The sequence below is a fragment of the Lontra canadensis genome, unplaced genomic scaffold (genome assembly GCF_010015895.1).
Source record: "Lontra canadensis isolate GAN:19392208 unplaced genomic scaffold, GSC_riverotter_1.0 scaffold148, whole genome shotgun sequence".
In the NCBI taxonomy this organism is placed as follows: Eukaryota; Metazoa; Chordata; class Mammalia; order Carnivora; family Mustelidae; genus Lontra; species Lontra canadensis.
Window position 1 is genome coordinate 456023 of NW_022631142.1, and position 17063 is coordinate 473085.

The following is a 17063-nucleotide window of genomic DNA, read 5'->3' on the forward strand; positions in this document are numbered from 1 at the left end:
ACCCACTGAGCCACCCAGGCGGCCCGCCTCTAGGATTTTGATAGATTCCTGCCTCAGGCTGAGGTCTTTTACCCATTTGGAGTTTATCTTTGTGTATGGTGTAATAGAATGTTCGAGTTTCACTCTTCTATACATAGCTGTCCAATTTTCCCGGCACCATTTATTGAAGAGACTATCTTTTTTCCATTGTATATTTTTCCTGCTTTTTCAAAGATTATTTGACCACAGAGTCGAGGGTCCATATCTGGGCTCTCTGCTCTGTTCCACTGGTCTATGTGTCCATTTTTGTGCCAGTACCATGCTGCCTTGGTGATCACAGTTTGTAGCAAAGCTTAAAATCAGGCAATGTGATGCCCCCAGTTTTTTCTTTTTTCAAAATTTCCTTAGCAATTTGGGATATCTTCTGATTCCATACAAATTTTAGGATTGTTTGTTTTAGCTCTTTGAAAAATGTCGGTGGAATTTTGAATCGGGATGGCACTGAAAATATAGATAGCTCTAGGCAGTACAAACATTTTAACTGTTTATTCTTCCAATCCATGAGCATGGAATGCTCTTCAATCTTTTTGTGTCTTCTTCAATTTCTTTCATGACTAAAATTTGATTTACATATCATAAAATTTGTCCATTTTAAGTATACAATTAAGTAAGTTTTAGCAAATATACAGTTGTACAACCATCATCACAACCCAGTTTATACCACTTCCATTATCTGAAAAGTTCCCTCATACTACTTTGCAGTCAATCCTCACTCCTATTTGAAGCCCCAGGCAACCAATGATCTGCTGTCACTACAGTTTTTCCCTTTTGTAGAAATTTCATATAAATGGAATCATACCATACATAATCTATTTTATCCAGCTTTGTAAATCTAGTCTCAGTTGTTGCATGTATAGGCAGTTTGTTCCTTTTTATTGCTGAGCAGTATTCATTGTATGGATACATATTTGATGGACATTTAGATTTCTCCCAGTTTTTGGCTATTATGAATAACAAAGCATATAATTTAAATAAATTATATTGCTTATGGTCTACTTCTTTCCACTACAACATAAGCTCCACTAGCTGGGAGTATTTGTGAGTTTTGTTCACTGCTATCTTCCCAGTTCCCAGTATACAAGAGGTACTCCATAAATATTTGTGAATGATGAGTGACATCATAAAGATGTCAATTCTTTCCCAATTAATCTATACATTCCAATGAAAATCCTAATAAGGTTTTGCAAGAAGCCTGACAAGCTGGTTCTAAAACACATTTGGAAGAAAAAAGAAAAAGAAACAGCACAGTAAAACGTAAAAGGACTTAACTGACCAGGTATTATGAACTATAGGGAAACTAAAATAATTAAGACAGTTTGGTATTGATACAAGGATAGAAAAATAGATTGAGGGAGCAGAAAACAGAATTTAGACAGAGATCTAGTATATACAGAAATAATGATGTGAAAACATGACATTAAAATTGACTGGAAGGAGGATCCTTTTGTGGTTCATAAGCATGATGATTGGGTGTTCACACGATTGTGTGACATGTAGCTCTCCTCAAACCTTGTTACAACCTCAGCACATTACCCGTCTGACACGAACTTGGAAAAAAAAAATTGACTGGAAGGAAAAAGAATTAAATATTCAGTATATATGCTGGGCATACCCATATGGTAAAGAATAAAATAAAAAGAAGACCATAAATCACATTAAAGAGAAAAATAAATTCCAGGTATATTACAGACCTAACTGTGAAAATCAAAACTTTAAAATGTATGGAAGATAAAATTAAAAAAAAAATGTATGGAAGAAAATAAAGATCTCAGTGTAGGAAGGAATTTCCTAAAGATTAATCATTTTTAAAATGCTATATTTATTTATGTACTATACTTTATGTTTAATGAAAAAAGCTATAGAAACTAAAAAATTACAGTGGGAAATCTCTGTACCCTCTGCTTAATTTTACTATGAACCTAAAACTGCTCTAAAGAAAAAAGTCTATTTAAAAAAAAAAATACAAAAACAAACAGATGAAAGCAGCCACTGCCATTATCATTACCACATGAAAGAGAGCAGCCAAGATGGCCTGATTTATATGTCCTCTAACATTTGGGGTTCCTCGCCTGGACCACAGAAAATCATTTGACCACAGAAAATCATTTGACCACAGAAAATCAATTATCTGAAGAATGGTACAATACTAGTACCACTGCAGATACACAGGAGAGAGATTGTTTATAAAAAGGTTTCTAAAAGGAATTAGGACTTAATTCTCTCCAGGAACCACAAGTGAGGAAGAAGGGATTGATAACTCTAACACATGTTTTGGCACGAGGTGGGCAGAGATCTCAAAAAAGATGAAATAAAATTGTGAACACAAATTTCTAAAAATAATGGTATCTTTTTAATAACATACTATTCAAAGACCCCATCAATCACTCATCAGAACAAGAATCTAAGAACAACAAAAGAAAAACTTAGAAGACAGTCTCTGAATGACTGCATGACTACACAAAACAAGGACTTCTACAATAGCCCTTATAATGTGCTAGGTATTGTCCCAGACTCTTTACATATATTAATTCATTTATAATCCGTATGACAGATCTATGAAGTAGGTACTATTGTTATTCACATTTTATGGATGAGAAAACTGAGGCACAGATGGACAAGTATTTATCCAAAGTTACAGTTAGCAGGTAATGGATTCAAACTAGGTTCTAGATATCCCAGAGTCTGAGTCCTTAATCACTAAGTTATACAGTGTCTATAGACCAAATGTCTCACAAGTATGCCACTATTTTTCAAATATATGTATATGCTTCTGTGATTAAATAAAACATTGAACAATGCTTTTAATAACTGATTTTTACTTGTATTTTCTCAACCAACTGATTGATCTAAAAATGCAATTACTATCATGCTGCTTTCTCTAAAAAGTTCCCTTCAAAGGGCCCACACATTGGATGATCATGAAAGTCTCGTGTGGACATTCCATGAGTCTGTGATTACAGATTCATAATGGTAAGCTCCACTGGTACTTTATCATTAGTCTGCCAGCAAACCTAAATTTTTTCATGCCTAAATTATTAACCTTGCAGATACTGTTAGCTGATCCACACTCAAAATTAAGATATAGTTTTAGATATGCACCTAGCATTGGTTCTCAATAGTTTTCACTGTCCCTTCCTTGATTCATATTTTGTGTTTCTTTGCTTCTTCCTGTTCCAAATGTCCAACTTTCTTTAAAAAAGTAACTCATTGTAAAGGAGAGTCCTTTAGTCCCTCTGCAAAATATATAATGGCTTCCTCTTACCTGTAGGATAAAGTAAAACTGCCTACAAGATACATCAGAACCTTCAATACTGGGCCCCATGTTATCCTTCCTCTTCTTCTATTACCCTCTTTTCCTTACATTCACCTGTACCCCAGCCTCAATAAACCATCTTCTTTCTCCAAGAGACAATATACTTCAATGTCCCAGTGCCTTTCTTAAGCCATTTCCTCTGCCTTGAGTGTTCTTCCACACCATCATTACCTGGAAATACTACCCATTCTTCAAAGCCCAGCCAAACCTAATCTCTGACTCATCTTGAGCCTTCTTTACTGTATTCTTATCACAGTTTGTCCTTAACCTCTATTATCACACTTACTGCATTGTATTATAGTTACCTCTAAACACTAAACTGAAGGACAGAGCCAATGTCTCATCTTTCTTTGAGGTTCCACAATCTAGTACAATGCATAGCACATTCCAGAGGATTAATTAAACAATGATGTATAACTACCACAAAGTTTCGAGTACTTGGTAGAAACTCTTGGAATATGTGCCTGAGGTTGATAGAAAGAGAGGATTTCATATTCTTTTACTGTTCTGTGAAAACCTTCACTCTGCACTTAAACTATAAGTCAATATAAATACTAATATCAAAATGACTTAAGATAAATGCTTTTTGTTAAATTAAAATAATACCTAAATTTCTATATTGGTTCAATATTTTCACCATCTATAGACCAAGATTGATCTGACATTTAAAATTTCCATTATATGGAAATAATTTTTACTGCTTTAGACAAATTACTGTGGCATAACACCTTTCTTGTGTTTTTAAGCTTATATATTTGTATTTTTTTCCATAACACTATGTACTACTCTTATTCCTCAGGAAAGTGGAATAACAGCTTCACTTTAACCCAGTAACTGGGAGAGTTACAGTGGTTTGAAAATTTCTTATAAGTAAATTATTAAATTTTTTTTTTAATGCCAACTATAGCTCAAGTAATTTTATTAGTTTGGGAATATAATCCATCATAAAAACCTTACTTTGGTCATAAAGCTATTATACAGTTTATATATAATGATATGCTAGCCTAAAAAGCATTTTTTAAGAATCCTGTGGAAAAATTTTTGTTCCTTCCCTTTAATTAAAACTGTTCAGGGGTGGGTAAAGGAAAAAAATATCTGTTATTTAGTCTCATCCTCAAATACTTTAGACTGATTTCCCACCATCTCCCAGCCCTCCCCCCACCAAAAAATCTTGGACTTCATCTCTAATACTATTTAGTCTTTATAAATAGATGCAATTTTGATGCCTCTACTTCTATTGTAAATCTGCTTTTTTTTTTAAGATTTTTATTTATGTATTTATTTGACAGTGAGGCAGACAGGCAGGCAGAGAGACAGAGGAGGAAGCAGGCTCCCTGCTGAGCAGATAGCCCCATGCAGGTCTCGATTTCAGGACCCTTGCATCACGACCTGAGCTAAAGGCAGAGGCTTTAACCCACTGAGCCACCCAGGTGCCCCGGAAATCTGCTTTATTAAAAAAAGATTTTATTTATTTATTTGACAGTGAGAGAGAGAGAGCACAAGTAGGGAGAGTAGGCAAAGGGAGAAACGGGCTCCCCACTGACCAGGGAGCCCCCATATGGGGCTTAATCCCAGGACCCCGGGATTGTGACTTGAGCCAAAGGCAGATGCTTAAGGACTGAGCCACCCAGACACTCCTATAAATCTAATTAAAAATAAAATTTACCTTAAGTGGGTCACATAACACAAGAAAATGTCTAGGGGGAGGGCGCTAGTTAGTTAGGGGGACTCAGTCAGTTAAGCAGCCAACTCAGTTTCAGCTCAGGTGTGATGTCAGACCGAGTCCCCAGTCAGGTTATGTACTGAGTGCTGAGTCTGCTTGAGACTCTTTCTCTCTCTCACTCTGCCCCTCTCTTCCCCACTGCTCTTTTCTCTGTCTAAAATAAAGAAATAAAATATTTTAAAAAAAGGAAAAGAAAGAAAGAAAAGAAAATGTCTAGTACCTAATGCTAATTTTTTAAAGCTGAATATGAGGCATGTATAGTATAATCACAAATAAATATAAAGCCATTTATGTATATTAATAAAAATATAACAAAATGTTAACCATGGCTCTTTGTAGAATGTGAAGTTGTAGGGTGTTTTAAATACTTTTCTGTATTTTCCAAGATTACTATGAACCCATATTACTTTTATAACCTGAAAATGTCAAGTTTGGAGTTTTTAAAATATCACATACCTCTGGCAGTTTCATACCAGTATAAAAATATTCAGATGTTTCAGATATGACCGAATTTTTATGTAAGAACTACCAACAGTAGGAATAATGCTGGTTTCCTTTAATAAATAGAACCATTTTTCAAAACTAGTTTTTTAGTGAGATACTTTAAATACACTCTTTGAAGATAAGTTTGTGCAAAAGGAATGGGAATAAACAAGGCAATATAATATTTACTTATTCTTGACCTTTCTTTTCCACAGAGTAAACAAATTTACTCAAATTTTCCAGGCTCACTTCTTAGCTGCAATAAAAATCCACATAGTAATAACTATAGGCTTCAAGGGAAAGGTTACTGAGAAAATACCTCACCTTAGTGATATATTCTAAGCTGGATAGATGTCCATATTAAAACTAATTATAATTAATGTTTCTTTATGTTTATTTTTTAAGATTTTATTTATTTATTTATTTACTTACTTACTTACTTTTGAGAGAGAGAGAGAGCACAAGCGAGCGAGCCGGGGAGGAGCAGAGGGAGAGGGACAACCAGGTTCCACGCTTAGTGCGGAGTCCAACTTGGGGCTTGATCTCACAACCCTGATATCATTACCTTAGCCAAAATCAAGAGTCAGATGCTTAACTGAGTGAGCCACTCAGGGGCCCCATCTTCATGTCTATTTCTAAATATAATAAAAGATCATCTCTTGGCGCATCTGGGTGGCTCAGTCAGTTAAGTGTCTGTCTTCAGCTCAGGTCATGATCCTGGAGTCCCAGGACTGAGCCCCACATTGGGATCCGTGTTCAGCGGGGAGTCTGTTTCTCTCACTGCCCTTCACCCTGCTCGTGCTCTCTCACCTTACTCTTGCTTTCTGGTTTTCACTCTTTCAAGTAAATAAATAAAATCTTAAAAAAAAAAAATCATCTCTTAAAAAGCATAACACTAATCCATACACAAAAGGGCCTACTCTTTCAGGAAGCAAATTTAAAAGTTATTAAATTGCACAAAATCAAAATGAACAGATGCAAACATACATACTACAAGAATCAGAATTAAATTTCACTGCAAAATTACTTGTAATGCTGCCACCACTGAAATGCCATTTCCCTATCAATATCAGTATTCCCATATTTTTGGCTATTTTATTTTTGGTATAGTTTGCTTATCCTGAGACTAAGTGAAGGCAACAAATGCACATCTCCCTCTTGGCCCACCTGCCCAAGTCCCCTCCAATGCCGCCCTTGATTAGGGCAGTCAGAGGCTCTCCTAGCAAACAGTATCTTCCACTAACTAGGGTAATTGTCTCTTAACTTTAAGGTAGTCCTTTGAGAAAATCCTCTTCTAATTCAGTGCACGACTTCAGCACTATCAAATGCCATCCTATCAAGTAAGTGATTGAAGACATTTGCAGAAGCCTTCCTGGTTATGCTCTACTTTCCACAGTCATGCTCTACTTGCCTATCTGTGCCACCAACAGAAGAAAAGGAGGATAACGGCAATTAAGAGACTTGAAAGAATGCAGTGAAAAAAACCAGTAATAGAGTGCCAAGGTCTGTTTTAGAAAAATACCAAAGCAGCCACATCCAAGGTTCCTCATCAAAGAAGGGATCTTTGAGCTAGTATCTTGGCTTTATTTAAAAAGAACTTTCAAGGAAAACGTCCTGTTTTCTAGAAATCACACAAGTTAATGAAAATGATAAACTCATCCCCATCCTTCCAAATCCCATGAAGTGAGACAAAGGTAGTAAAAAATAGAATTTAAACAAATATATAAAAACTCTTAGCTACAGTAAAAGAGTTAAAATTTATTTTAGCAATCCAAGTGAGTTATACAACTGAAGAAGTAACTTAAGTATTAAACCTATTAAGCATTAGCAACATGAATACATTTGCATCTGTTTCACATAAAATACAGAGTAAAAAATAAAAATACCACTAACTTATGAATACTCACTTAAAAACCCCAAAACATATATAAAGACATGTACTTATACTAGTATATCTATACCTGAAGAATTATTAATGAGAACAGGGAGAATTTTAAATATTTCAGTAATCTTATAAAAATGTTATTTAACTGATTTTTAAAATTCTACAGACTAATCCAAAACTAGAAATAATCAGGTACATTCATTATGTTGGCCTAATTCTCAAAACAGAAGTTACAGGAGTATTCTTTTTTTTTTTTTTTTTAAGATTGTATTTATTTATTTGAGAGACAGAGAGAGATCACAAGCAGTGGGAAGTGGCAGAAGGAGAAACAGACCCCCCTGCTGACCTGGGAGCTGACTGTGGGACTCGATCCCAGTTCTGCGATCATGACCCTAGCTAAAAGCAGACACTCAACCAACTGAGCTACCCAGGCACCCCTACAGCAATATTCTTAATATTAAAAAAGTATCAACTACAGAGCAAGATGTTTAGGTCAAAGAACAGAAAGGAAGTCTATTAAACTAGGTGGGTGTTAGAAATCCTCACCAACAGCCTGCCTTTATTTCCTAATCATATGCTTCCCAGCATGTTCTAAGAGCATTATCGCTAGGAAAAGAATGTTGAGCTCATGTATCTAATTTTACTTCTACCCAAAATAAGTCATCCCTCTTCATCTGAGGGAAAAAAAAAACCCAAGTGATTAAAATGAACCAAAAAGGGACAATTACTATGATTACTGAACCTTTACTGATAAAGTACAAATAAGTGGGGGCCTCTTTTGCAGGAGAGTAGCATGAACAAGTATGAACTTTATGGAAAAGTCTGATTCTATGAAACTACCATGCTCCCAATCCTTTCTGTGTAGGGTTTCTGGGTGTGTCTTGGCTATTTTTAATTTCATGTACAAAACTGAAGTTTATTCATTTCTATTGTGAACAGCTTCCTTAAATTTATCTCCACCTAATAATATATTATCAAATATAGTGAAAGAAATTTTCCACAGTACAATTTCTTACCTTAAGGAGTTTACAATAGAGGCTGGAAGATACTGGAGTCACACACACCACATAGCACAAGAAGATAACCTACTGGACATACCATCTAGGTAAATACACACTCCTCTGGGAGTTCCAACAGAGGAAAGACTGATATAGACTAATAGAGAAGGAATACTTTTATTTAGAGAAGTGGTGGGATTTGAGCTGGGCTTTAAGGCATGGGCAGAATTCACATAAGCAGGGAGACAGGGAACATTCTAGATCACAACAGATCTAGAGGGTAGGAATAAGAAAGAGAATGTGTAGGGCACACAAATTAGAGGCAGACAATAAAAAAAAGTAAGTAATATAAGAGGAGGATCTGTAGCTCATCTTTTTTTCCTACCTCCAATATATCCATGAGATACGACATCCTCCCATCATTAACAGCAGCAGTGGGCAGCAGTAAAGATTTTCACAGCTGAGAGTCATGATACTAAAATTGGTTTAGAAGAAGGGCAAGAAGAAGATGGGCAAGAAGAGACTTATGATCTGATTTCTAAATTTCAGATGTTAGGTAAAAGGGTGGTGATAATGAGAAAGAAAACACTTACAAAAATAGGAGAGTCCAAAACTGAAGCCAATTTTTTTCAACAAAATGAGACTCATTTTAGACACATTGACTTTGAAAATGATAAACATAAAGAAAGAAAGAAAGAAAGAAAGAAAGAAAGAAAGAAAGAAAGAAAGAAAGAAAAGGAAAGGAAAGGAAAGGAAAGGAAAGAAGATGATAAACACCAAAATGTTTAACTGGAGATGTGAAATTAGAGAGTAGAGGGCTTGATGAATATTTGGGAGTCACCAGCATACGGATGCCAGGGGTATGAAAAAGGAAGGGAACAACAAGGTAGAGGTATGTATCAGTCCCTGGCAAAGGCAACAGAAGCAAAGGGTCAGACAGGCAGGAGACTATCTGGACTATCTGACAGAACACAATTCAAGAAATCAGGAACCAATGCAGAAAAGACCAATGGATCTGGCCTTAAGATTATTATGGTTCTGGAAAGAAAAATTAAAGCACAGTTGTATGGGTAAACAGCAAACTAAAGAGGATTACCTGAAAGGAAAGGAATAGGAAAAAACGGCCACATAAAGAAAAAAGAAAAGAAAAAGCGAAAAACAGGTTGGTAGCTAACGTGGCAATAGTAACAGAAAAAAAAAACGAAAAACAAAAAAACAAAAAAGGTTACTTTCAAACTGGTGAGTCCTGTGTGCAGACAGCTCTAAGTGAAGAAAAAAGTCAGAGAAGGAAGAGCTTGATGATGAAGGGAGGATAGATAATAAGCAGATAATAGTAGGGTATAGAATTCTATTACTAACCAGAACATTTACTGAACTTTCACATGGTACCAATCACTCTGTGAGGCACTGTAATTGCATTATCTCATTTTATTCCTATAGCAACTCTAAGTATTTGGTATTTTTATTATTCCATATTACATAATAGAAAGCTACTATGTAGAGTGTTAAATTACTAACTTAGGGTTACAAACCTAGGAAGAGTCAGAACCAGAATTTGAATTCAAGTTTGTCAGATACCATGTTGTTCCTACAAACTTCTATGCAACACTGAAGAAAAGTACACAGGAGAGTGAATTCCTAATTCCTTAACTACTCAGAAGAAAACTTTAATAAAATTGTTTATAGGCAGTTTAAAGTAGCAAAGAATGTGGGTCTGCCCTCTCCCCTTAACAGAAGTCCAAACCATATACCTTTGAGACAGAATGGCCTTTTATAGCTTTTTCCCCTTGGATCACTTTGGGCCTAGTTTCTCCACAGAACTTGATGAACTAGCAGTATACCTCATACGCATTCACAGTGATCATTTCAGGAAAAAAGTTGAAGTTAACCACTGGTTTGTTTTTCAAGAAAAAAATCTTGAACTGAAAGTGCTCAAGACTGTAGTTCACAGGAATACAGATAGGAAACAAAAATTTAGGAATTAATTATGTAGCAGATTTCCTAATTTATCTGTATTAGGACTAAAGACTACAGAGATACAAAACAAAAAAGAACTAGTCTTTTGGCACTTTGGTTGCATCTAAAACTTGCTTTCTGTGCTTGAGATATGAGCTCATATAATTACTATCTATGACCTTATAAATGCGGAGAAAAGCAAGAACACTCAAAAAGCCAAGTTTGGATTAGGAAGACACTCACTAATAGGTCAAAACTACCTTACTTTTCTCCTGTCTTCACTTAGGCATTTCTCATTTTAGAAAGTGGGGTCAGAAAGCACTGAAGTTCTGCTATTAGTTAATAACTCCAGTAAACTGCCTTTTGCCATAGAAATTAGAAAATAGGGGTGCCCGGGTGGCTCCAGTGGGTTAAAACCTCTGCCTTTGGCTCAGGTCATGATCTTGGGGTCCCGGGATTGAGCCCAGTGTCAGGCTCTCTGCTCAGCATGGAGCCTGATTCCCCTCTCTCTCTCTGCCTACTTGTGATCTCTGTCAAATGAATAAATAAAATCTTAAAAAAAAAAAAAAGAAAATAGAGCACTAGGACTTAGAGTTACTTACAGATATTAATTATCCATGTTATTCCTTAGTCTGTGCCTCATTACCACTGGGTAAATCAGAGTTAATCAATAAGTAACGAAATCTACTTATTACCACTTCTGATAAGTTGTCTTGTGCTTCAGAAAACTGAAAATAATCACCAAAATTAGAAGTTTTAATTACATGTAGAGGTCATTTATCCATGTCATTCTTAGTCTAATGTCTTTTTACCACATATAATACAGAGATACCTGTATTGGAGTGGAATGAATAATGAATCTACTAATACAAAACTTTAATCCAAAGTTCTCTTTTCAACGAACTTATGTTCAAACATTACAACTTGGTCTGTACTAAGCATGCTCCAAGATGTCTTTTATTTACAGCACTCAACGAAGAAAATTAAATAGACTCCCTCTGCTAATTATACATTCTGAATACAGCAAAGCTTAAGATTTAACATACACCTTACCACTAAGTGAAAAGGGACAAAAAAAAAAAATGAAGAAATTTTGACAAATAACAAAACTTCTAAAATTTTAAGAAATCAAATATTCAAGGACAGCCCGTTTAGCCTGAAAGGAGTAATATAAATTTCAGTATTGTTCCAAACCAGCCTTGTAAATTCAGTCTCAAAAGATGCAGTAGGGAAAAACCAAGGTAGATGTACATAAATAACAAAATACTGTCCATCAGAAAAACCTTCGCACTTCGAAACCCTATTTGGCTAAATTTAGAAGCTGTCCCATGTTACATCAGTAACTGTATTTCTTCAGATTAAGGAAATTTTTATAGATTATTTTATCTCCCATTCTTAAGCTATTTTCAGTAGTAACTGCTTAAAGTCTGTGTCTCTTTTCATCTCCTAAGAAGCTCAAAAACTGCATGAAAATAATGTAATGGAGGTCAACACCCCCCATTTCACTACCACAAAGGGAAGTATGTTAGTGATGATCTCTTGACTTTTCCATCATCTTTAGGAAAATTCCAGTATATACAGTAAAGGTAGCAATCTAATAAAATAACCAACTTGTAACAAGAAGTCTCTTTGGCTTCTTCCTCAATCTATCAGTAAATCATTCTCTGCACCCAGGCATAACACATCTCACAGACAATCTCGCTGCATGTCCTACATCAAAACAAAACAATGGATCTACCAATTTAGAGCTTTCATTCATTTAAAACTATCAGCACAAGCACAGAAATCCAACATATAAGTAACATGTTTTAAAAGGCCCATCCATATGCTTTTACTGGCAACTGATAACAGTGCTTCTACATCCAACCTCCTGTATGTGCTGGTATAACATTCAGGAAACAGTGCCCGAATAACATGGTCACATGCATTGTTTATTGCCCTAAATGCAACACTGCTCAATTTTCTTTTTTTTTTTTTTTAATGTTTGAAATACCCCTTTTTGTATCATTTCTCAATCAGAAACTAAGGTTTTATTATCTTTTCTATTTGTAAAATGAAGGTACTTAATGAAACACTTAGTGAAAATGAATTAAATCTCATTATGCTAAAGTTTAAGCTATCCTGGCTACTATGCAACTTACAAAATGCTATTTTAAATTGTTTCATATCATATCCCACCCTACCAGTGTTATGAGAAACAGCCCTTTAAAAATACTAGTTCTCCTAGCTAACAAAATTTCACATTCATAAAAAGCAATTTGTGTTTTGATGATGAGGGTGATGGTGATGATGATCTCACTAATTTTATCAGTATAATAATATTTACATCACAAGTCATTCAAGCTTACCTTTAATGATACGATATATAGGTAAATATTATCTCAAAAATACTTTCAAAACTAGAAATTTATGCTAAAAAATACTGCTTTCTCATTGCAGTATAATCTGTGCAGGCCAGAATTCAGAGAAGAACTATCATTCTGCAAAAAGCAAATATTTATGTCACATAAATAACAGGTATTTTCTTGACCTACTCATCAATACCACAACCATCACACAGTAAATGACCCTATACATTTAAAATGAATCCTTCTAAATCAGAAACAGAATACTGAATTTTATAGTTCACTTACCTGAACCTCGTTTGTCCTCTGTTTGATAGTATCTTCTTTCTCCTTAAGGTCCTGTTCTACATTATTCTTTTCCCTAGAAGACCAGCAAACAATGCAAGAATATTTGAGAACATCAGCTACAGCCGGTATGGTTATCCATCCTCCTAACCCTGAATCGCTTTTTAAATACATAGTGAAACATTCAATTTTTAAGTGAAGGGCAGAGTTTTCCACCCTCTTTTAATTATTTATGGAATAGAAATCAATATAAGCTCTGTTTGTAAAAAAAAAAAATGCCTTCTCACTAAAATGTGGTGAAAAGAGAATAGATTAAAAAAGGAAGAGGAGAAAAATAATCAATGAAACACTCAGGTTTCACTGATCTCACTGTTGCTATGGAAATGATGTCCAATGAAAACTGCTGGTGAAAAAAAGGAGGGGTTGCATCAGCTCTGTACGCTTAACCCTTAAGTACCACTGTCAAATCAAATGAAAATGGCTAATAGAAATAGTCAACAATATTAAGGAAAAGGACATTTTCTGAAGTGTTAATTTCCCCTTAAATCACTGGTGTGTACCAATTTTAGAATGAAACAACACAGAAGAAATGGGTAAGACTGTCAATAGACAATCCATTTGCTCCATCAAATACTGCTCTACCCAAAAAAGCTATTTTAGGACCACTTGTCAATTCCAGTTGATCAAATACGTAAAACAAGGTATACTAAGTAAAAACAGAATCACATTTAGCATTTATCTCGTTCTATACTCTTCAGATCAAACATACTAGGAGCCACTTGTAGTCTGAGATATATTATCTAAATTCTTACATGCTTCCATCAGAGCTACATTCCTAATGAATGAGTCCTAAGCAACCTTAGATTCAGAATTACAATATAAAGCTATTTCTTTCGGTGTAATGAATTTAACTGCTTATACTGAAATCACACACACACACACACACACACACACACACATTGACTTGCTCCCTTTGTTTTTTTTTTTTTTTTTTCTTTTTTTTCTTTTTTACAAAACGAGAGAAAAATCCATAGAATTCTACAGCAATACATTTTTGGGTGGGGGTAAAGGTAAAAAGAAGGCAACATGAAGAAGGGGATGGCATTCAAGAATTCATCCAAACTAGTTCTGTAGAGTTTCTCCTTAGAGCTTCAAGACTATTATTTCAGTTTCATCCCAGACATCATCCAAACATAAGCTCAGGCTCCCTTAAGCTGTAGCATAAAGGAAAGTGGGGAAATTATACCAGAGAAGATACTTAGGGGGCAACTTAATGCTATATTTACATTTCTCCCCTTTTTGGGGTAATATTTTAAATGTAGACAAAAATCCACTGTTTTGGATATGCAGGCATAACGTTCTTAAGATTTATAAGGAAGAAAAAAGCCCAAGAATAAAACCTATTAGTATACTGTTACTTTTAAACACTTGAGATGGCCAAGGAGCTCACTAACTGTTTCTCAAATGGGTCGCAATGTGGGTCGTGATGTTGCTGAGATTTTAAATAGTCCCTTACCATGTGAATCACTGTTGCAGCCCATTCCTCCCATACCTCAATCTACTTATTATGCAAAGGTCATCCCCACTCCCAACCCTTAAAAAATTAGGTAAAATCAAAAAATAGAAATCACAGGAAGAAAAATCTAAATATACCACACAAATTCAGCAACCTCAATCTTGAAGGAAAAAAGAAATTTTTCCTTCCCTCCATATGTGAGCACAAGAATGTTTTCATTCCTGCTGCAGCATGTCAGAGATAAGTCACATGAAAAACTAGCCCCCTCCCCCAACCCCAAATTCTCAGAGGCATTCCACACAGGCAAGTATCAATTATGCCCCCTCGTTTTGAAGGTAGCTAATAACAAAAATAGAAAATATCACACAGCATCACAGATCAGCACCACACACTAGTATGCATGTTTGTATTCAATCCTTTCTGCTTCTCTGTTAACTGCTGTTACTGACAGTGTCTGCTCAAAGATCAAGTGTGCAGGCAGGAAAACTACAAGAAAGCAGTGAGCTGACAACACAGCGAAGACAGAAGGGTAAGAGAGCTTTAAAATAAAAAAAAAATAATTAAAAAAAAAAAAAAAAAAGGAAGCTAGCCGGGTGAAAAAGAAAACAGACTACAAAGGACTGTCAGCTCTCACCAACAAATAATACAGTCTCTGTTTGGGTAAAATGAAGGAAGCTTAAAAGGTAAAGATTCCTTTTCATAATTTTGGGTGTGGGAGTAAGGGGAGCAGTAATGATCTCTCCAAACATTCCCGAAGACCATTTCCAACTAAACAAAAATATAGGATTGTTAGGCATTAATTCTCACAGTACTGAGATCAATTAAATTTAACTTCTGATCCACTTTTATCTAGTGAAATTCTGGTCTCCTAATAATTTTTATTTTCAAAACCAAGGAGTGTATGATATATTACTAAAGAGAAGATGTAAAAAAAAAAAAATCATCAGTTCTATTACAGTCTACTAAAACCATCACAATTGGGGGCACCTGGGTGGCTCAGTGGGTTAAGCCTCTTCCTTCGGCTCAGGTCATGATCCCGGGGTCCTGGGATCGAGCCCCGCATCAGGCTCTCTGCTCAGCAGGGAGCCTGCTTCCCTGCCTCTCTGCCTACTTGTGATCTCTCTCTCTCTGTCAAATAAATAAATAAATAAATAAATAAATCTTAAAAAAAAATCACAATTGAAAATCTGTCCTATAAATGAGACTAAAAATCAAATTATTTTCTCATTAACTTAGATTATAATTTCAGGGATGTTGTTCTGTTTTATTCCATTGACTCTTCTTCTTTTTTTATCTAAATACAATTAGCCAATAGTACATCATTAGTTTCAGATGTACAGTCCATAGACTCTTAACCTCTGTAGCTATCCTTCTCATTTCCAGCAAGTAAGAATACCTAAATACATTTAGATGCATGAAGATGCTTAGGTGCAAGAGAATGGGACGTGGGTCATATTTCTTACATTCTCCTTTCTTTCAAATAACATATATTTTTCTGTGCATAACTATACAAAGCTTTCTGTTTAGCATTAATAATTCAAAAACTTAATCTTTTCAAGATTCTGTGCCACATTAAAAAATATTTATATGCAGTTTCTCAAGGAGCCCACCAATACATGTGATAAGACAGAGTCAAGATATATTTAAAAATAGGTGTGTGAGCATTTTGCCCAAAGCACTACTCATCCTGGATGACAGGAAAAGCTCTTGCGTTTTTAGCTTAGTAACTTCCAGAAGGGAAAAGAAATGATCCTACATACCTCCTATCTTAGATTATCTCTGTGACCCTATTCACTCCCAAGATGCTGGCACATCCTAAAAAATCCACAAATACCAAAGCTTTACATAAAGAAAGACTGGGGATAAGGCTCCCTAGTTTCCAAAAGCTGTTGGTTCTTTTTGATTTGGTGGAAGCTAAGATGCGAACCAGCAAGAAAACCAAAGCCCAAGCTAGGCTTTCAGAAGCCTAAAGTTGACAACTGCATAAACTTACTATGAATTAGTCAAAGCTATTCACAAGGACAGTGGGGACCCAAGTCCATGCAGTTCACTTTCATTTCCCCAGGCGCTGTTTATGGGGAGAAGAGGGTGAGCCATCTGTCTTAATTTTGATATAATACCACATTGTCAGAGAAACAGATTTAAGTCACCTTCAAAGCCCTTCCCAGAAATATAGTTTTAGGGTTTTTTCCTGAAAATAAATACCCATTATTTTCCAACCAAAGAGCAATAAAAAAGAGAAACCAGTTGGAAACTAAAAACCAGGGTGCCTGGGTGGCTCAGCTGGTTAAGCGACTGCCTTCGGCTCAGGTCATGATCCTGGAGTTCCGGGATCGAGTCCCACATTGGGCTCCCTGCTCAACCAGGAGTCTGCTTCTCCCACTGACCTCTCTCCTCTCATGCTTTCTCTCTCACTCTCTCTCTCTCTCACAAACAAATAAATAAATAAAATCTTTAATTAAAAAAAAAAAGAAACTAAAAACCAATTAGTTAGAAACTCATGAAGGGTGATGCTTGGGT

The 17063-nt window shown here is 35.5% G+C and overlaps 1 protein-coding gene and 1 non-coding gene across 4 annotated transcripts in view; one reads left to right on the forward strand and one right to left on the reverse strand.

Annotated features, from left to right (window-relative positions):
- Positions 1 to 17063, reverse strand: part of EPS15 (epidermal growth factor receptor pathway substrate 15) — a 140727-nt gene that overhangs the window by 46861 nt on the left and 76803 nt on the right. For all 3 annotated transcript variants that reach the window (XM_032844155.1, XM_032844154.1, XM_032844156.1), the window contains exon 13: positions 13031 to 13103. In XM_032844155.1, the coding sequence (XP_032700046.1) occupies positions 13031 to 13103 (73 nt within the window). The remainder of the gene's footprint in view (positions 1 to 13030; positions 13104 to 17063) is intronic.
- Positions 1478 to 1582, forward strand: LOC116859152. The gene has a single exon (XR_004381088.1). It is a non-coding gene; the product is annotated as a small nucleolar RNA U13 (small nucleolar RNA).